The sequence below is a fragment of the Vombatus ursinus genome, unplaced genomic scaffold (genome assembly GCF_900497805.2).
Source record: "Vombatus ursinus unplaced genomic scaffold, bare-nosed wombat genome assembly UNPS02014814.1, whole genome shotgun sequence".
NCBI lineage: Eukaryota > Metazoa > Chordata > Mammalia > Diprotodontia > Vombatidae > Vombatus > Vombatus ursinus.
In genome coordinates this window covers 10,540,847-10,563,310 of record NW_020954592.1, presented here as the reverse complement: position 1 = coordinate 10,563,310, position 22,464 = coordinate 10,540,847, and the positions used below count along the sequence as shown (strand labels likewise).

Genomic DNA, 22,464 nt, shown 5'->3' with positions numbered 1-22,464 from the left:
AGTCAGAAAAACTCATCTTCCATAGTTCAGATTTGGCCTAAGACACTTTCACTAGCTGTGTGACCCTGGGCAAGTCACTTAACACTGTTTGCCTCAGCTTCCTTATCTGTAAAATGAGCTGAAGAAGGAAATGGCAACCACTCCAGTGGCTTTACCAAGAATGGAGTCATGAAGAGTTAGACACCACTGACATAACTGAATAACAACAACATAAGTTACAATCTGCTTGATTGGAAGGGATCTCCTTATGGGGAGTCTCCTAGGTGATCAGACCACACAACTTATTGCATATTCCTGACTCTGTCCTATAAAGTAGGTAGGATTTCTTTTTTTTTTCTTTTTGCCTTTTTTTTGGTGAGGCAATTGGGGTTAAGTGACTTGCCCAGGGTCACACAGCTAGTGAGTGTTATGTGTCTGAGGCCGCATTTGAACTCAGGTCTTCCTGACTCCAGGCCTAGTACTCTATCCACTGTGCCACCCAGCTGCCCTGTAGGATTTCTGGACCTCAATGAAGTTAAGGATTTTGCCCTAGAAGGAGACCCAGAGAGCATCTAGCCCAGCCCACTTATTTTACAGGTGAGGTTCCCACGGCCGTAATTCCCTTCCATGTGACGCCTGGAGCATCTTCTGGGAGACACGGAAAATCTGTGGCTTTCCTTGCCCAGTTCCGGTCATTGCTCTGGCAGAGGCTCAGTGGTGGGCGTGGGAGAGCCCGGAGCCTCCGCCCACATCTGGCCGCTGCCTATCTCACAAGCTTCTGGTACAAGCTGAAGGTCGCCAAAGACGTGCCTGGATTCTCTCCTCTGGGGACCGGGAGAGGCTCCGGAGACGGGGAAAGGTAGCGCAGGGCGTGGCGTCGTGACTTGGAACCTGTGTGGGCTCCAGGTGGCACAGGGGGTGGAGCCTTTGTGGGCCCCTTAAATCGAAAATAGAGGTAGGAGGAAGAGGAATAACCGGAATAAAGTGCAAAGCATAGAAACACGCAGTCTTCCTGCGCATGAGCCCTTGGGCGAAACCAAGGGGACGCTTGAAAGAGGCCAGCTTTCCGTCTTCTTTTTCTTAATTGAAGGACCCCGCCCCTTATTGTTTGGGATGCCTCTGGCCCGCGCATACTAGAACAACCGAACTGCTGAGTCACAGTGAGCTAGTAAATCAGGGTTTCGTGGCTATATAGCCCCGAGAACAGTTCCAGTTCTCTGGCAGTAAGATTTTCTTAGGTGTGCGGGGAAACTCTGCAGCTCACTCAGACACCAAGCCTCCAGGCACATTTATGCAGTGGCCCCCCTCCAGGCCATCCGTCTCAGTGGGCCATCGTAAGTACAGAGTCACTGCCTAGCTAGCAGCGGGGGTAAAAAAAAAAAACACATCACCGAGCTTCCTGACAGGCCTTGCCTGGCTTAAGCTGCTCAGCCAAGCTATCAATGTCATCCTTTCCCCAACTCATTTGAGAAACCTCAGTAAAGAATAGTGTGTCTGCACAAGTTTGTGGGGCAGGATGGGAGTGAGGATTTGCCTTGGAAATGGGGAGGTAGTGTCTGTAAACACTTTGTAGTAATCTGCAACTTCCAGAATTTTGAATTGGAATGTAGTCCAGAGATAATCTAGGTGTGTTGTCTGTCTTCACAGTTACTTTTCTAGCTTCCCAGGAAAAGGCAAGTTCAAGTTTTCTTAGATTTCCTCACCTAAGTGAATACTATTTATATTCTTCGGCTCTGCTAGGGTTTAGGTTTTCTTCACCTCTAGGAAGGAAATGAATTGGATAGGACTATCTAAGTTCCTTCCCATCTCTACCTTTCTTTGGTTCTGACATTTCCGTTGTTTTAACAGTGAATAGAAGTGCCTTGGTGACTTTGTTTCCCCTTTTCTTTCTTCTTCCCCCCCCCCCCCCAGCAAAAAACAAAAAAGAAGAAGAAAAAAAAGGGCTTGAAGTAAGAATTCACTCTTTGGATTTCACAATGGGAAATCCCAAGAAAGTCACGCTCACGGTTCTCAGCCAGGAGCAGGCCGAAGGTGTGGGCGCTCGAGTTCGGAGAAGCATTGGCCGGCCTGAGGTATACGGGGTGATGCTTATTGCTCCTTATTCCTGGGTTCTTGGAGAGGGATTGATGTGAAAATGGAGGGAAGGTTGAGGACACTTGCTGTATTCCTGTGCCCTGGGTAATTGAGGGCGAAGGCAAGCATAGAGTGGGCCACTGTGACACATTTGGAAGGTTGGGGAGAAGAGTTTATACTAAGAAATACATCTGTAAAATACTCACTAAACATTTATTAAGCACACCTGCTTCACTGCACTAAGCACTTGGGATTCAAAGAAAAGTCCCTGGGGTCAAGGAACTCACAAGTCTAATACGGGAGACGACATTCAAACTACTGTACAAACATGCTATGTATGGGATAAATGAGAGACACTCAACAGATGGAAGGCACTAGAATTGAGGGTGGTTGAACTTGAAGGAAGCCAAGGAAGCCAGGAGGCAGAGATGAAGGGAGATAGCCTTCCAGGCATAGGGGACAGCCAGGGAAAATTCTAGAGCTGGGTAGCTGGATTGTAGAAGGTTGTAGAATGTTTGGAGAATAAAGTGTAAGAAGACGGTAAAGGTAAGAATGAGCCAGGCTGTAGAGGGCTTTAAATGCCAAGCAGAAGACTGATAGATCCTGGAGGTAATGAGGCCATTGGAATTTATTGAGTAGTAGTGACATAGTCAGACCTGTGCTTTAGGAAAATCACTTTAGCAGCTGAGTGGAGTATGAATTGGAGTGGAGAGATACTTGAGGCAGGGAGAACAGTTAGATGCTATTTCATATCTTAGGCAGTACCAGGTAGTTTTGATAATTACTGCCATATAATGTAATTTAAGATCTGGTACTGCTAAACCTCCTTCCTTTACATTTTTTTTATAAGTTCCTTTGATATTCTTGATTTTTTGTTCTTCCAAATGAATTTTGTTATAATTTTTTCCTAATTCAGTAAAATAGCTTTTAGGTAATTTAATTGGGATGGTATTGAGTATATAAATTAGTTTAGGTTAAATGGTCATTTTCATTATATTGGCCCTGCTTACTCATAAACAATTATTTCTCCAATTATTTAAATCTGTTTTTATTTGTATAAAAAGTCTTTTTTTTATAATTTTGTTTATATAGTTCCTGGGTTTGTTTTGGCAGGTGTATTTTCAGGTATTATATACTGTCTAGAGTTATTTTAAATGGGGTATCTTTTACTGTCTCTTCAGGCAGATCATAAATAGTCCAGATGAGAGGTAATCTAGAGTGGTGGCTGTGGAACTAGAGGGAAAGAAGGAATGTATACAAAAGATCTTGAGAAAGTAGAAACAACAAGATTTGACAACAAATTGAATATGTGGTGAGTTCAGATGAAGAAGGGTCAAGGATGTCACTGAGGTTTTAAGACAGAATGATTGGAAGGATAGTGGTAATGGGAAAATTGGGAAGGGAGGAGTATTTGAAGGAAAAATAATGAATTCTGCCTTGGGCATTTTTGAGTTTGAGATGCCTCCAGGACATCTAACTTGAAATGCCTAAAAGGTGATCTGGGACTGGAGTTAATGTGAGAGACTTAAGGTTTCATTCAGAGGCCTGGGAATCATCTGCTTGGAGCAGACAGTTGAGTCCATGGGAGCAAATGAGATCCTCAACTAAGATAGTATAGAAAAAGAGAGAAGAAAGCCTTGGCCTTGGGAGACACTCATGGTTAGCTGATTGTACCCTGGATGACGAACTAGCCAAGAAGACTGAGAAGTAGAATCAGGAAAGAGCAGTGTTCTAGAAATTTAGAGAGGAGAGAGTGAGTATACAGAAGGAGAGGGAAATCAAAAGTGTCAAAGACTGCAGAGAGGTCAAGAAGTATGGAAACTGAGAAAATACCATTAGATCTGGCAATTAAGAGATCATTGGTAACTGTGGAGAGAACAAAGTCAATTCAGTGATGAAGTCAAAAGCCAGAGAAGTTTAGCCGAGAAGAGAACTATAGAAATGTAAAGGACATAGGATATGGGACATAGGAGGCAGCTAGGTGGATAGAGAGCCAGACCTAGAGTTAGGAAGACCTGAGTTCAAATATGGCCTCAGACAGTTACTAGCTGTGTGACCATGGGCAATTCACTTCACCCTGTTTGCCTCAGTTTCCTCATCTGTAAAATGAGATGGAGGAAATGACAAACCACTCCAGTATCTTTGCCAAGAAAACCCTAAAATGGGGTCATGAAGAGTCAGACACAACTGAAAAACTGCTTCGTAACATAGGACATAGGTTATAGAGGACAATATAAAGGACAATATAAAGCTAGCTGGGGTTAATTGAATCAAGTAAGGGATTTGTAAGGATGGAGGAGATAAGGGCATTGTTTGTAGTTATTGGAGAAATATTTGAATGTTGTTAGGTGAGGAGTGAGGGAGAAGAGGAAATGCTCAGGAATGGCCTCCAGTTTTTTTCAGCAAAGTTTGAGATAAGGTCCTTAGTTAAAGGGTGGGAGCGGGTGGTGCCTTTGGAAACTACACTACACTTCAGCACTACAGTAGTGAGTGGAACAGTGGGACAATTAGGGAGAAACTGGCTCATACTGCTTAGTTTCTGCACTCAGCCATGACCACTGTGCTCTTACAATAATAAAAACTTACCTTCATACAGTGTTATGTGCCAGGCGCTATGCTAAGCACTTTGCAATTATTATCTCATTTGTGCCTCACAACAACCTTGGGAGGTAGGTACCATTTTATAGGTGAGGAAACTGAGGCGAACAGGTTAAATGACTTGCCCAGGGTCACATAAATGCTCAGAAAATAAAATGTTTATTAAAAATGAAAAAAAAAATAAGGGCAGCTAGGTAGCACAGTGGATACTAGCCCTGGAGTCAGGAGGACCTGAATTCAAATTCAACCTCAGACATTGAGTAGCCGTGTGACCCTGGGCAAGTCACTTAACCCCTATTGCCTTACCCCCCCCCCCAAAGTTGTTGTTGTTGTTCAGTTGTGATCCCCTTTGGGGTTTTCTTGGCAAAAATGCTGAGGCAAACAAGGGTAAGTTACTTGCCCAGGGTCACATAGCTAGTAAGAGTCTGAGGCCATATTTGAACTCAGGTCTCCTTTACTCCAGGCCCAGCATGCTATCAGACTACAATAAACTAGGGCACAGTAACTTTGAAGAAACATTTATAGGATATTTTTCTTCCTGGTATATTTTATCAGAAAGAAGACAGAGCTGTAATACTCATCTGGACGTGCGTCCAGGGTATGATTCTTTGGTTTTCACTTTCTGGTATAGTGTGATAGTGAGGAAAGAACACTACATTTGGTCTGAGCACATGTAGATTGGAATTGCAACTCTGTTATATACCACACACTTTGGCAAATCATTTCAGCTCCCTGTTTTCTTTTTTTGTTTTAATTTATTTACTTTTAGTTTTCAACATTCACTTCCATAAGATTTTGAGCTTAAATTTTCTCTCCCTCCTGTTTCTTCCCTCCTTCCCCTGAGACAGCGTACAATCTGATATAGGTCTCTACATAAACATTCATGTTAAGCATATTTTCCCATTAGTCATGATGTAAAGAACAATTAGATCTAATGGGAGGAACCGCAAGAGTGAAGCAATAAAACAAAACGGCAAAGGAAAAGGAGAGCAAATAGTTTGCTTCCGTCTGTATTCAGACTCCATATTTCTTTCTCAGGGTATGGAAGTTCCCTGTTTTCTTATCTCCAAAATGATTGTATTAGACGAGTAAACTCTATAATTTCTGCTTGCTTTCCTTTCCTTCATACTTTGGTGATTGATCTTGGGGTCAATCAGAGTTTGGGACACTGAAAGCCACAGGTAGTGGGAGAAAAGAGACTTAAGCCCCGAATGTTCTTTGTTTATAACCGTATTGGCTATTGGCTTCCTTTTCTTGGTCTAGAATTAAATTGCTTCTTCTTTGACATGTCTATCTCCAGCAATAAGAGAAATCCAGAAAGAAATGGGAATGAGCCTCTGACTGAGATTGGTTTAAATTGCTCTTAACAAAAGACAATTTTCCTCTTTCCCAAAACATTGCTTTTAGGGCCTGTACTTACCAAGTGTGGGAAGCTAAAGACATATATCATTCCAAGATTATTTTTTGAGCACCTACTATGTGTAAAGCCCATATTAGGCATAGTGGGAGGACACATAAAAGTATATGACATGGTCTTTTAAGCTGACTTTCTATTGACTTTGACTTTCTATTTGACTGTCTAGCACTGCCAGGCTGTCTTCATTATGGTATGTCAGTGTCCTGAGGAACAGTAGCTGTTGGCCAGATTGTGGGCCTCACCTTCCCTAGAGATCAATCACCCAATCAGCAAGCATTTATGAAATACCTACTATGTACCAGATATTGTTCTTGGCATTGGGCATACAAATATACAGAATGAAACAATCTCTACATGCAAGCCTGTGCTTGGTCATATCTGTGTATACGTGTGTTTGGCAGTTAAAGAATGAGGAAATGTTCTATAGAAATATAATTCTCTCATGGTTCAAAAGTTTTAAAAGATGGGAAGCTTAAAACATTATAAAGGAAGGAGCTAGAGAGTGAAGAAGATGCTAGTGACTTAGAATACGTTAAGTTCTGAAGTTTATCACTCGGATTTTTTTTCCCCCTTAATTTCCTTAATTAGGTGCCCCTTTACATTAAATGACTACAGTCTATTGAGAACCCAGAGTTCTTCTGATTATTTATTAATAATAATTAAGAGTTGTTTATTAAATGTATTAAATTAAGAGTTATTTATTATTTATTAAAGCATGAGTTATTTATTTTTTTTAAAAGTCATGGAAATGTGTGGAGAACTCTAGGGATGAGGAGTCCCCTCACACAGTCATCCCTCTCTTCCTTCCTTGCCCATCCAGAGCAATGACCAGTCAGTTCATCAGCAGTCGCAGAGTGGACTTGGCATCTACTCTGATTTTCCTACACATGACTCTCTTTTGTGGGTTTAGCCTGCTGTCTGTGCATTTGCAAACATGATTGACTTCATGGCCAAAAGGAAGGATGTGAGAGATGTGTGGACACATGACTGATAGTTCTTTCCAAAACAGCACATTTGCTCTGATCTTGGGGGCAGTGAGGCAGGAAATATTTCTAGCCTTTTCTGTTCCACTTAGTAATGATAATAATAATAATAGAGTAATAATTATATATTATATAATAATATCTAATAATAATATAATGGTATATTATGTAATAATATAATAATAATAATAATTCATATAGTTCCTACCATATACCAGAGAATCTGCTAAGTGCTTTACAGATATCTCATTTGATTCTCAACAACTAACAAGTGCTGTTATTATCCCCATTTTACAGTTGAGAAAACCGAGGCAGAGTGACTTGCCCAATATCACACAGCTTGTCTGAGGTCAGCCTTAAACTCAGGTCTTCCTGAATCCAGGCCCCACACTCTAGCCACTGAAATGTCTAGCTACCTGTAAACTTCTGATCTTAGTGGTGAGTGTGATATCTTTGCTCAAATTAAGCTTTTTAATAACCTTACGACAGGCAGGGGACAATAATTCCTTCTCTACTCTACTCATCTCATCTTTCCAAGCATTTTAAGACTGAGTCATTGATAAGATGAGGATGACTTATGAGTCGTAATGACTTGATGATTGCGAGGTACCAGACGTAGAGATCTTTTCTCTTTTTCAGTGATATGCCTAACTGGAGTATGAGACAGTAATGAATGGTTCTTTCTGCTTTACTGTATTTATGTATTTGGTCTCTGCCAGCCAGGATTAATGAAACCTTCTGAAGGTATCTCTAACCACTTTTATTTTTTTAGTTAAAACATCTGGATCCATTTTTGCTATTCGATGAATTTAAAGTGGCTAAACCAGCAGGATTTCCTGATCACCCACACCGAGGTTTTGAAACAGTGAGTACAATGGTTTTACAGCAGACATGCATGTTTCAAAACTTGCATGTTCAGATAAACTATAATTATCACTTCCATGTAAAAAAATGCCTTTTTTTTTTGTAACGAAGAACAAATAGGCCAAAAATTAACCAGCAACTTGATGGTTACAGACAAGTATTTGTGGTATTTGGAAATACTAACTCAATTTGAAGTAAATAATATTCCAATGTAGATATTTGCCATATGTTGGGCATACTTTTGAATTTGTATAACTGGAAACATTCATGTTTGCATGTTCAATTTAAAATATGAGCTGCTTTCTTCAAAACAAAACAATGAAAATACCTTACTAAGTAAAATCAGTCAACTAAAGGAATAAAATGAGACGTTAAAATGTGATTAAAAATCACTTTACATGGAAACATTTAAATGATTATTTATATTTATTATCATATTTCAAAGTATATTTTGAAGTAAAAATATTTACATATAGTACAACTTTCTGTTTTTCAGAAAGGATATGTGGTCAGTAGGCACAGTGGGATGAAGTGACAAAATAAAACATATACTGCTCTCAGTCAGATGAATTTTTTAATCTAAATACAGAATTTGGAGGTTTTGCTCAACAAAGAATTTCCAAATAAAGTTAGACAATGAGAAAAAAATGATGGGTAGATACGGCAGGGCCAACAGATCTTTAAATACTACATACTTTTCATAATGTCTAGTCTCTTTGGTTTCTATGACTTCTTATTTTGGGTATCTTTTGCTTCTTAGAATCTTTATAACTGCAAAGGTTCTCCTTCCTTACTTAGAGGATGTAAATGAATCAATATTGCTTGCAAATTACAAGAAGCACATTCATACATAGCTCTAGTAATAAGACCTTGTTAGGATATTTGTGTATTGCGATTGTTTGTTAGCATTTCACATATGGAATCCAAGAGGGAAAGATCATAGACACCCTTCTGAAGCTTAACTTTGACTCCTCACTTGAGAGAATAACCCAAGGCCATTCTCTTGGCGTGTGTTGTATAGTTGGCCCATGTTGTAGATGAGACCTAACTCAGGCTGGTTTGGTTATTTAGGTTTGAAATTTGGATAAATGAGATACTGATAGTTAACAAGAGGAAGCTATAGCACAGAGAAGATGCAGCAGTGATTTGGGTAGACACAGCACTCCTCATATCCACATAGAAATATTTCTGGTCAACAAGGTATGAAGATTCACATGGCACTATGACATCTGCCAAGTCTGAAAGGCACCTGGGTCCTGGGCTACCTAGTCCACCATATTGCAGAGGAGAGGATTCGCCAAAATGATTTTAGCTTCCTTTAGTCCACTGTAAGTTTCCAGGTGCCGTCTACTTCTTCGTTATCCATACAGGGTTGTTGTAAGAGAATTTGGTATAGTGAAATACTCTTAATTTCATCACTAAAGAGAAAATATCTTTCTCCTCCACCATATGACCTGATATTATTTGGTATTAATTATGCCAGATGGCTTGAGCAACTATAAGAGTTTATGTTTGTCTCTGCTCACAGAAAGGGCTCTTATAGGTACCATCTTCTAAGAGTTCACAATGTCCTTTCTCACAATACATCTGCCTTTATTAGCCACCACCACTGTGACTCGAGCAGGGTGACTTGGGCTAAAGCCTACTGGATGACCCTAGCCTCAGGAGAATCTCAGCATTGGCCTAAGGAATATTCCTTCTCAGACTCTATCAAGTTTAGATACTGAGACTTGGGTGGCTCAGAACTTTCAGATGGATTGGGGGCTTTGTGGCTTGCTTTAAGTTTGGGTAGATCTAAAATACCCTTACTGGCCCAATCCATAGTGCAAATTTACTCGCATTCCTATAGGCTGATGATTAAGTGCGTCTTTATCAGCGTCCTATTTCAGGAGCCTCACCCAAAGCTCCCTATGGAACCAGAAGTAATCATCCTCCACCCACTTAGTAGGGTGGCTGGTGTCTAGACTCCCTCTGTTCTCACGTCTTTTCACTGAGAATCGTATTTGCCTAGATGGTCTATGCTGTTTGAATATCCCTTTGGAATTTCACCGGTTTATCTCTCTATACCTATATGGTTCTTTGGAGAGAAAGGCCCATAGCCAAACCCTGACACCATTTAGGTGGAGCACTCCATCCAAAGTGACTCATTAGATTGTTATTTAAGCTTCTCCTGCAACCTCTCTAATTCCTTCTTGGTAAAAGCCCACCCACCCTCCCAACCCCACTGTGGAGAAAATCATGCTTCAAGTGGAAAGTAACGGAACATAAGAAAGAACATCTTTCTTACCACCAGTGATAGTTCCAAATTTGTCTCTTCATGTCTGCTCCCATTCTGTTCCCTTAAAGACCTGTTATAAATGGGATTTAACACATTTACCAGAATAACCTCTGGATGAAAGACCACACTTTCTACCAATGGCTTGTCAAATCTCATCTCTAGCAGTATCACTTTTTCACTTTTGCTTGTCTACAATCAAAAGCTCTGTGACTAAATGCTGAATGTGCTAAAAAAAAAAATTTACTTTTGTTTTTTCCTCATACTGGCGATCTAACTTATCTAGGACCCTTAAAAATAACCCGACAATGCTCCCCTGGCATTTATCTTCATCCTCCTTGTTGGTCTCTTTTAGCATGTGTTGAACTAATTACCTCAGAGTACTGGTGGCCTTCTCTTTGTCTCACCCAGAGGACTTTCAATGTATGGTACCATATCTGACCATCCAATCACCTCATGTCCTGAATGTACGTTGTCTGTCCCCTATTTCATCCATAATGTGAATCATGTTGCTACTGTGATCCAGTCTACCTTCCTGCCAAAATGTTGTAGGCCAGGCCTTCCTCAGGCCTGTCAGGTAGCTCAGGTTCCAGATTAGAACAAAATGAGACACTTCAAATAGACCATCAAATAAATAGTTAACAAAAAAGGGTTTATTTAGCCATAGCATGGTAAGGATATTCAGAGAATACTCAAACCAATTGTTTTAGGGAGTAGTCTTAATTTAGTAGAGGAGGCAGTACAATACAGTGGAAGACTTATCTCTGGTGTCAGACACTGTGCCTTCATATCCTTGCTCGAACACTACCTGTGTGAACTTTTAACTAAATTTTAATTAATTTATTTTTAAATTAATTTTTATGAAAATTTTATTTTTTCAGTCAAACCCACCTTATCTCTCTCCCACTTCTTCCTCTCCCTCCTCCCATTGAGAAGGAAAGAAAAATAAAGTCTCTGTTTGTATGTATATGTATAGTCAAGAAAAACAATTGGCCATGTCAAAAAAAAAAGTATCATCTGCATCTGAGGAAAAAGGAAGAAAATACTTTTCAAATCTATGGATAAAAAAAGTTCATGATCAAACAAGGGATAGAAAGGATAACAGAAGATAAAAGAGGTCATTTTAATTAGATAAAATTAAAAAGATCTTGTGCAAACAAATCCAATAGAGCTAAGATTAAAAAGTAAACATTTAACCGAGAAAAATCATTACGAATTTTTCAGATAAATGTCTCATTTCTAAAATAATGAACTGATTCAAATTTGTAGGAATAAGAGCCATTCTCCAACTGATGAGTGGTCTAAGGATATGAAGAGGCAATTCTCAAGGGAAGAAACCCAGCCTATTTATAGCCATATGGAAAAAAAAATGCTCCAAATCTCTAATTAGAGAAATGGAAATAAAAGTACTTCTAAAATTCCATCTCACAGCCATCAGATTGTTAATGAACTTTTTACTTGTTTTTCCTCCCATAGTAGATTATAAGCTTCTTGAGGGCAAGAACCACCCTCCACATTCTCTGCATCATCTCTAAGGCCTGGAGCAGTACCCCGACCACTAAAATTTTCTTACTGGAGGTCTTCAAGCAGGTACTATCCAGTGTCCTATGAGGACAATGTAGAGGGGACCCCTGTTCAGGAAAGGGGTTGGCCCAGATGTCTTCTCAAGTCTCAACATTCTATGAATCTCTAAAATGAGCAATGAAACAATATCATTTTTCTTTGCAACACTTTATACTGCTTTATAAGTCATATCTCACATTCATCTTAAACTATTTAGTGAAATAGGACACTTAAGGGAACTATGAAAATTAACATATATTGCTTTCCCCCTCCCCTGATCATGGTTAGATAGAAAACAAGATGAGGCTAAATAGTTGGTCTATGAATAAAAATTTTTATACACATAAAAAATTGAAAATATAACTCCACTAGTGGAGGTATACCAATAGGTGACCCAAAAACTGTTCTTATTGGACTCCATTCCAAAGTCAAATGCAAATATATAAACTCAGATTCTTCCTCTGCTTTCCTGACCTGTTTCTTTCACAGGGCACGCCAGTGGGGTCTTAGTTTTCTGTGGATGTGGAATAATATGTGCACAGATAATAGAAGGGTGACTGTCTAAGACCCAAGTCATCAAATCATAGTATTTTATAGTCAAAAGGGACCTAAAAATAATCTAGTCTAACCTTTTCATTTTACGAAGTAACTGAAGTCCAATGACTTACCTGAGGTGTTATACCTATATGAGATATAATGCTTGACTTACCCAAGGTCACAATTACTAAATGACAGAGCCAAAATTAGAACCCAAGTCTACTGATTTTAAATCTAGCAGTTGTTCTATTATGCCGTTTTTTTCCCTCCGGATCATAGGAACATCGATATAGGTATAGCCTAGTGGGTTTATGCAGTCACTGTTTAGAGATATATCCTTCTATGTTACTACAAAAGCAAGAAAAAACTAGAGAGAACCTTTCAGGTCTGGATTTGAAATTTCAAACCATAATTAATTTTCTCTGGGGTAGAGAAACTTCTGAAGCATACCATGCATGACAGTACATATGATAAATGTTATTTGGTGATTATGAGTTTTCCATAAGTAATACCATGAGGATTAAATTAGGAAAACCACTGAATCACTTTGACCTCCTTGAATTATTCTTCTAAACAAATGATTATCATTTGTCCAGTGTACACTTCTTCTTCTCCTCTCCTGTTTTGAAATCAAGAAAGCCAAGATCAAATTAACTCTGCATAGCTCCTGGATGGGGTGTCTCAATCTTCTGCCAAATACTCTTCCTCATCCCTATCAGGTTCCAGAATAAAATGTCTCTCCCTGCCTACCTCTCCTGCAGTCTTCTCATTTAAATGTAAGAGAGATTGTCTTTGTTTTTTGTATTGGTATGCCTAACCCTTATCAGAGTTAAACAGAAGTGCTCAATTAAGCTTTTTCGTCCATCCATTCATTCATTCATAAATAGTACACTGGTTTGGATCACTTTTTAACAATTAAATAATGTATATCTTAGTGGCACTGGCTTTCCTTCTATTTGAAAATCCAAAATCTAAAATGTATATGTGTATATATTCATACACACATAATACATATATATGTACCTAAATTCATAATTCTGTAAAAGTGTGCTTATTGTGAATAATACTTAGCTCAAATTTGCCCTATAACATTTTGTGATTAAGAAATGTATTAGTCAAAAAACATTTTTAAGCACTTACTATGTGCTAGTCTGTGTATCTGTTGCATCTGCAATATGGAATGGAATAGGAGTGAGGGTAGGAAGGCATTTGAACTGAAAATGTAGGTATAGAAAAGATTAAATTTAAGCCTGTTTCTCTAATAATATTGTTCTGTTTTCAGATATGTGATACACTTATTATTGGAATACCCAGCCTGTGTAGGCGCTGTGACATTTACATCAAGCTGAAAGTTTAAAACTTGAAAGAATAGTGTTGTGTGTGTTCCTCCATTGAGTCAGTATTGCATGCAAAGTTTTCTTGGGATTAAATAAATAAATATGATGGTCATTTTCGTATCAGGCACACCCTGGGGAAAAGACTAACTTTGTTCTGAACAAAATTAAAAAAACAAACATGCTTAAGCTTGTATTAAGAAGCTGAAAAACACTGTTTAAGCTTAAACAACTAGGTAAAGGTAAGGTCAGTAGTGAAATGCATTTAATTTAACATGAATGGTTATTTACCTATAGTGCTATTTTGACTTGAATAACCCAAGCATTTTAATTTAAAGGGTGTCTTTCAGATGCACCCCCCACCACTACCCCCCCATTTAAGGAACAAGTTTATTTAATTTCTGGCACCTGGAGTATAGCTACTTAAGGAACTATCCCCTTCCTAAGTTTCCTGCTCTCTTACCATGAAATGTCCAGGCCCATTGGTAGTGTTTGGTCTAAAAACAGATTTTCAAATCTTTCTTTGTTCCTGAAGCCTCTATAGTCTTGGTAAAGAAATCCAGATATTAGACATGACCAGAAACAGGTAACTATATATTTATTGCACTCTTTACCACTCTTGCTTCTTGGAAACAGTCCTACTGAGATGGAGTTCTCAACCAATTATCAGAAATGCTGAATGCACATTCTGACCTCCAACTGTGCCTGCTAGCTTAGGAAATGGCTAATTCCATAGGGAAGCAAGCTTTGGGACCCTCCCCAATATATCCTCTATTCCCAGGCAATTCTTTAGTAATTAATATGAATAGACACTATTTTTCAAATCTAACAGTTGAACAATGCAAGTTACTATCCAATAGCCAATTGGCCTACTAACCAATAGTTAATATCCAAGCAATATCCAACCAACTTAAAATTAGTTATCTTTTGCAGCTTTGTCCTTTAAATTGTGACATGGCCAATTTGGGGGGGTTACTTTCACCCTCTCTTCATTGCACCCTCACCACAAAAAACAAAACAAAACAAAAAAAAAAACTAACTCTGTGCCTCTTATCTATCTATCCTTTGTATTTCTGATTAGGGCTATCAGAATCTGTTAGCACAGCCATCCCTAACCAGCAATTTAGGTGCCCTGGCAAACAGCAGAAAATATGTTCTCAAGTCAACATTTGAAGACAAATTCAGTTGAGTGAAGGGATGAGAGACCCCAAATAGGCCATGCCCCCTTTCCCCTTCTCCCATAGAAAAATAGCTTCTTTTTTTAACTAATTATTTTTGCTAACTTGTCATGAAACTCAGATGTTTGTATTGAGCTAAAGGAAGTCAGTGCTCTGGGTCAAAGCCTGCACACCCTGTCCAAGAGCATTATTAGGAAGTAGACATAGTGTGACCTAGACTTTCTTTCTCCCCTTCACCTGAGGTACCAGCCCTCTGTCCTTCTCTGGCCCCCCACCAAGTGCTTTCTGCAGGGGCTTGCTTATTGTTGTTCAGTCATTTCAGTAATGCCCAACTCTTTGTGACCCCATTTGGGGTTTTCTTGGCAGAGATACTGGAGTGGTTTGCCATTTCCTTCTCCAGATCATTTTTACAGATGAGGAAACTGAGGCAAACAAGGTTAAGTGACTTTCCCAGGGTTACACAACTAGTTAACATCTAAGACTAGATTTGAACTCAGTAAGTTGTATCTTCCTGACTCGAGCCTCAGAATTCTATTCTCTGTACCACCTAGCTGCCCTGTTTATTGGGCCATATATATCACCATCCATTGCTCGGGGTTTTTAAACTCATATCCACTGAACTACTAGTCTATGGACAGACTTTGGGGGAGTGGGTCCATGTAAAATAAACAACATACTAATTTTTAATAGTCTCTTAACTGAAATTTAGCATTTCCTTCAATTATGAATTAAAACAAACATGTTATTTTAAGAAGGGGTCCATAGGTTTCATCATTCTGCCAAAGGGGTCCATTATACAAAAAAAAGATTAAGAGCCCTTAGCATAGTAATTTCCTACTCCCCAGTCTATTTTGATTCTGCCTAAACAAACCAACAATCCACATTAATGTGGACTAGATGGTAAGGCAGTAAGGAGTATAATTTTAAATAAATTTAATTTTAAAAATAAGAAAATTTATGAAGAAGAGGGAGATTAGTCCTATAGGACTGAGAAGGCAGCATGGCTTTATGTAAAACACTTGATTTGGAGTCGAGGAGCTGGGTTCAAGTCCAAAATCTGCTATTTATGACTTTGTGACCTTGAATACCTCATTTCACTGTTTCTGGGTCTCAATGACCTAAGCCATAAAATGAGGGTACTGAACTAGATTACAGGGGTTGTTAATCTGTTTTGTGTCATGTTAGGCAGCAAGATGGCACAATGTACTATTATGGGTCCAGAGTCCAGAAGACCTGAGTTCAAATTTGGCTTCAGACACTACTTGTGTAACCCTGGGCAAGTCACTTAGCCTCTGTCTGCCTCATTTTCCTCATGTGTGAAATAAGGATAATACTAGCATGGACCTCACAGGGTTGTGGAGCTTAGACCAGAGCAGTGGTTCCTAACCTGAGGCCCATGCAATTGTTTTTGTTTTGAACTATTTTGATAACTGTATTTCAATACAGTTGATTTCCTTTGTAACCCTACGTATTTTATTTCATGCATTAAAAACGTTATTCTGAAAAGGGGTCCATAAGTTTCAATACACACACATATACACACACACACACAGTTAAAATTTTCTGAACTAAAGGATCTCTAAGATTACTTGAAGCTCTAAAAATTCTGTGAAATGACATACTCCACACCTCTGCATGTTACTAATGTAATGAAAATATTAGCTAGGTTCTGTTGGGTAAATTAGGTACTGCTTGAAAAATTCAAAGAGACTCATTCTGACTCCCCAGGCTACTGCAAATTGATTTAAGGGTTGCATTTGTAAGTTACTAAGGGTGATCTGTTGGCCTTCACTTTAGTATTGCTTTAAAATTTCAGCTTTTAAATTACATTTTTGCCTCAGATCACAAATATAAATTAACACAAGGATGAAAACACAGAATGTCTTCATAAACTAAGATTTTAATATTAGAATATTCAGAACATGGAGTGTCCTCAGAATACCTGCTCTCTCAAAGGGAAGTTTCTCAGCATTGCTCTCACAGAAAGCAACATTCTTTCACAACTTTGGGTTGTGCCATATGCCTCTGACTTGTTTGTCTTGAACTAGAGGAGGTACTGTTTTACAACCAATCATTAGGCAATTACCTGTGGGTTTATTATTAAAAACTTATCAAGCTACTTTCAGAGGACAGCCGGACTGTGTTTCATTTCAGTCAGCAGAGGGCGATCTTAAGCAGGCATAAATTCAAGAGACCACTCGAGCAACATTTTATTCCTCAAAAATGGACATTTTGCATTCAGGGTTCTGTGGATTTAAAAAAGTAGAGCCAGCTTTATGTCAAGCTATCCACCATCTCACATCAGTAATATAAGATAAGATAATATGATACAATGTAATATAATACAATATAATATGATTATATGTAATATGATGTGATATATGATATGATACAACATAATATAACATGATATGATATTATATACGATATGATATAAACTTAGTATTATAATTTAATATGGAATTTGATTCAGTAGAAGGTACAGTGGAAAGAACATCAACTTTGGAGACAGAACACTCGGGTTCTCACATTTTACACTTACTATTAGAGGCAGTTAGGTGACTCTGTGGAGAGAGCTCTGGACCTGGAGTCAGGAAAACTTGAGTTCAGACCCAGCCTCAGACACTTACTAGCTCTGTAACCCTGGGCAAATTGCTTAATTGCTTTCTGCCTCAGTTTCTTCATCTATAAAAAGGGGATAATAATAGTTGTTGTGAAGATCAAATGAGACAATATTTGTAAAAGAGCTTTGCAAACCTTAAAATGCTGCATAAATGGCAGCTATCATCATCATTATTGTTACTGTTACCTGTATGACCTTGGGTGACTTACTTCATTTCCCTTCATTTACTCTTCTGAAAAATGAAGGGGCTGTATTAGGTGACCCCTAAATCCATTCTATTTCTGTCTTATAATTCTGGGATTATAATTCTGTCTTATATTTATATAATTTAAATATTTATATACTTACAATTATAAGTCTGTCTAATTCTGTCTCATAATTCTGGCTTCCTAGTACTGGGTCTGTGATCCTAAACTTTATAGTTTATATGTCTAAACACAACTGGCTAAAAGTCAGTCACTTGTAAAACTTTATATTGGTTGGATATAAAACACTAAAGTAATTTGGGGACTGGGAAGGAAAAAGTTCTGGTGGTTATTGGAGAGTTTGAAGTGAATGGTACAGATGGAAGTAATCTTGGAAAGCCCCTACGTAGGGGGAGAATCTGAAGAAGAGATCAGGACCCCCAGGATATCCCTAGTGTAGCCATCAGAGGAAATAGCTTACAATAAAGTTGAAGAGAGAGAAACAAGTTGGAAGGAAAGAGGTGAAGGCAGTTAGACAAATGAGTCATTTAAATTGTACACTCTCTAGCTCATGGTCAAGAACTTTGATTTAAAGTGAGAAGAAATTAATTAAGAGACATTTAAATAGCCTTCAAGTGTGGGAATGAGGCAGTGTGGTGAAGCAACAAGACATTGAGTATTGAATCAGATGATGTGATTTTGAATTTTGAATCTATAACTTACTACCTGGGTGACCTTGGACAAGTCACCTTTTTGTGAAACGAGAAGACTGAAATGATCTCCAAAGACCTTTCCAACTCTAAATCCTGTGATTCTTTTGTTTTGTTTGTCTGGACCTGTTAGAGTTCCTCATGAAGTTCCTCCCTCTACCAAAGCAGGCTGATGTTTTCTCTACAGTATATGGGTTTTAAAAAGTTGCCTTGGGCACTGAGAAGTTAGGTGATTTGCACAGGGTCTCCTAGGTTGTTGTTGTTTGTCCTCCCTTCTCAAAGAGAACCATGACATCAGAAAGGTGATGCCAGGACTTGCAAATGAATTGGATTTAAGTGATGATGGGGCTATGCAAAGTCACCAGCCTCACCTTCTCCTCTGGAGCCAGCTGGGGCCAGTGGCAAGATATAGATTCCCAACGACTGGTGATGGCCCCAGATGCAATGGGAGACCTTGGCCTTTTTAAGCTAAGCTGTTTCCGAGTTCTCACTTTGACTGAGTCAATGCCCATTCAGTGATTACGGCTAGGTAAGAAATGAGCCAAGGAATGGCCTCTTTTACTTAATCAGTCTGGGAGAGGAAGAACCTCAGGATTTCTGGCCAAAACAGAATCAGTTAGTACTTACATTGAGCCATCAGGGTCTTAACAATGACCACTAAGTGGGGCTTGGGCTGGGACCTATTGTTGACCAATCAATGAGAGCCAGAGCCAGGGTTTAAGGCACGGTCTTTAAGAAAGAAATCTAGCCTGCAAACCCTAAGGTATCTTGCTAGGTTTCAGCCATCAAAATTTACATTCCTTTGGACAGAGCACCCTCAGATAAGGTACAATAATGTACCCTTTGTGGACAGAGGGAGAGGAAGGAGGGAAAGGAATGGAAGAAGGAAAGAAGGAAGGAAGGAAGGAAGGAAGGATGGAGTGAGCTGCGTTGCCCAACTGGAACTGGCCAATTGGGAACCCAGTGGGGCAGCTCCGACTACTCATAGTTTGTCTTTCATTCATGAAGAGGACCATGACATCGGGAAGGTGATGCCATAACTTGAAAATGAATTGAATTTAAGTGAATAAGAGCTGTGTAAAGTCATCAGCCTCACTTTCTCCTCCAGAGCCGTCTGGGTCCAGTGGCAAGACATAAATCAGGACAACTGGAGATGATGGCCCCTGGGTCCTACAGATCATGTCAGAGGAGGGATTTGAAGCTGTATATTCCTGATTTGGGGGCCAGCCCTCTACCTCACCACATTGCCTTTATCATCCTTTTAGTGACATCACAATGATACTTGAGAAAGAAATTTCTAGTTGCTGGTTATTCTTATAGCTCTACAATGGAGATAAAGGTGCTAGGTCATATGCAATGGCTGAAGGACAACTCATTGTTAAGCCCAGCTGCAACACCAGGATAATGGTGGTACCCATGAAAGGACCTAAATTAGGTTTTGCAGAAATGCTGCAGTGTTCGTGCCAAGAGAAGATATTCTTCTCATTTCCCTTTTTTGTTCCTTCCTATCAATCAATCCCTTTGTCCTCCTCACCTACCGCACATGAGGCCTATTCAGGCCCTTTCATGAGTACCACCATTGTGCTGTTGTTGCAGCTGGTATTAACAATAAGAGTAACTGGTATTTTTTAAATAGTGTTTTAAGGTTTGCAAAACACTTTCCGCTCATTTCCTCATTTTTTCTTTAGCCAATTTCGCTTGACCTATTCTTTTGTTTCCTGTATGCACGGCCTCCCACTTGGCAAATCTGAGTGGCTAATATTCATTTAGCACCTGCAGCTATAGCTGCTTCCGTGCTGAGCTATCTGTGCCAGCATTTGTAAATGTTTGTGAATGTTCCCCAGCTTGAGAACCGTGACTAGGAATGGGCGAGTTAGCCAGCCAGTTAGAGAAGAACATTTAGTGGAGCATAATTGGAGAGCGCTTTAATATTTCCTTTTTATAAATGTGCATGTTCTATTTAACCTGTATCAAATTGCTTACCCTCTTAAGGAGGGATGAGGGGAGGGAGCGAGGGAGAAAATTTGGAATTCAAAATATTATTTAAAAATAAATGTTAAAAATTATCCTTACATGTAATTGGAAAAAATAAAATACTATTTAAAACAAACAGAAAATATGCATGTTTGTACTGCCAGAAAATTCCATTGATGATTTATTTGATAATAAATCCATTTAGCTCCATTTTAATGAAGGAAGCAAAGCATCTGATTGACAAGTGACACACAGGAGCAAATTTCAAATGCAGGAAATGCAACTTTTAGACTTTGATGAAGGTATACAAATGCAGTGGTGTGCTGGTAAATGTTTTAACATCTGACTCTCTAAGGAAAATGTGTGCAAGATCCATTTTTAAGTTTAATCTACATTATTAATATTTTCTTTGTCATTTTCTTAAGTCTAGACAAATCAATAAAACAAAAATCAAATCCTGATTTGTGGCTTTACTGATTTTCCAAGGTGTAAATGCTTACACTGAAAATTTAACAATTGGCTCCAGTTCAAGCAGACTCCTGCACACTCTTGTATGCCTTGTTTAGATTCCATATAACACACCCAAGCATATCCAACTTCAGCTTCTTAGTCCCAAATTCTCTTAAGATCACCAGTACTTGGACCCCATCTGTGAACACTTGTTAACCTTATTGTGTGTATTTTGGGAGATTTTACATTTAGAGACTGTTAAGCATCAAGAAAGAATGATGTGCTGAATAGCCTTGAGGGACAAATGAAGAGACTCTGAAAAGGTCAGGAGTGGTAGATATACTGCTGGACATTTTTCCTGCAAAGCATGTGACACAGGATGTGTCACTTAGCAAGGATGACAGGCAACAGATGGATTCCCAGACTTGGAGACTGGAGCCCACAGCAACATGAATAGTTGACCAGAAGGCTGGAAAGTCAGTCAGCTGAGTCAATGATCTAGTAGTACTTTGGATAGAAATAGAAACATGGAGCATGATGTCAGTTTTGATCTTTGCTAGGACTGGACTCTCGACTTGTTGAGTGAAGAAGGATCTGAGTAGAATAGCATAGAAAGAAGACAGTCACATATTTTAGCATTTCAGATAGTGAGATGAACTATGCTTTGCTCATTTTAGGGCCCATGAGGGCCCTAAAAGTGGCAGTTTTGACTAAATATTGCTATCGTACAAATGAATTCCTAACAATTAACTTCCCCTAAATCTCAGCCAAGGAGTTAAGCTTGATTATAAACAGAAATTATTAATATCTGAGAGGCTATATTGTTGATGTTCATAAAAGGAAAATCTAGGGAAATCAGCTTGGGCAAAGAATGGAAGTCAATCACTAAAGAATTCTTGGGTGTCATCAAATATAAGAGAATATACCTTTTTTTTTTTTGAGGCAATTGGGGTTAAGTGACTTGCCCAGGGTTACACAGCTAGTACGTGTGTGAGGCCAAATTTGAATTCACATCCTTCTGACGCTGGTGCTCTTTTCACTGTGCCACCAAGAATTATATTTTCAATTCACATTAAAATGATAAAACAAGAGGCAGTTTGGCATAGTGGACAGAGAGGTGGCCTCAGAGCCAGGAAGACCTGCGTTCAAGTTCTGCTTCTAACACATACTGGTTTTGTGACTATGGGCAAGTCATTTAATTTCTCAGTCCTCTAGGGCTAATTTACTAAAAAGTTGCAGAGAAAGTGTTGGGTTTGCATTGGCAGAGGAAGTTTCTAATATGAATGGAATCACAGGTTCATGTCCTATCTTACCTTCTCCCCCAAATTGAACAAAGTCTTATTAATACATTATTATGTGATAAGAGCAGCTTCTTCCAAATATTAAATAAAAGGGATCATCCTAGCTGGTTATACATATGCACTCTCTGAGACAATGATCCTCAAAGCTTATTCTCAAATAAATCTGTGATATCATCAGTATGGATATTTACGCCAGTGATACAGATACCAACCATGCTTGGCCGTCTTACATCTGATGCTTATCACACAGGATCCACCCAATGTGTTGGGTGGGGGCCCTCTTCACTTCCTGTTGATGTTGCCTCTGGAACATGGGTTGCATCATTATACCTGATTCTCATCTCATGACAAGCCCATCTACTTTTTTGCTCATCCGTTTCTTTGATGGCAGGAATCCTTTACCCAAAATAGTGACTTACC

General features: G+C 39.0%; 1 protein-coding gene across 4 annotated transcripts in view; it reads left to right on the top strand.

Annotated features, from left to right (window-relative positions):
* Positions 1-737: 737 nt before the first annotated feature.
* PIR (pirin) overlaps positions 738-22,464 on the top strand; it is a 111,958-nt gene continuing 90,231 nt past the window's right edge. For 2 of the 4 annotated variants that reach the window (XM_027835374.1, XM_027835375.1), the window contains exons 1-3: positions 1,000-1,313; positions 1,891-2,051; positions 7,823-7,915. In XM_027835374.1, coding sequence (XP_027691175.1) covers positions 1,271-1,313; positions 1,891-2,051; positions 7,823-7,915 — 297 coding nt within the window. In that variant the 5' untranslated portion in view covers positions 1,000-1,270. Of the gene's footprint in view, positions 839-999; positions 1,314-1,890; positions 2,052-7,822; positions 7,916-22,464 lie in introns of those variants that run through there. The other 2 variants (XM_027835373.1, XM_027835372.1) reach the window with 2 other exon arrangements.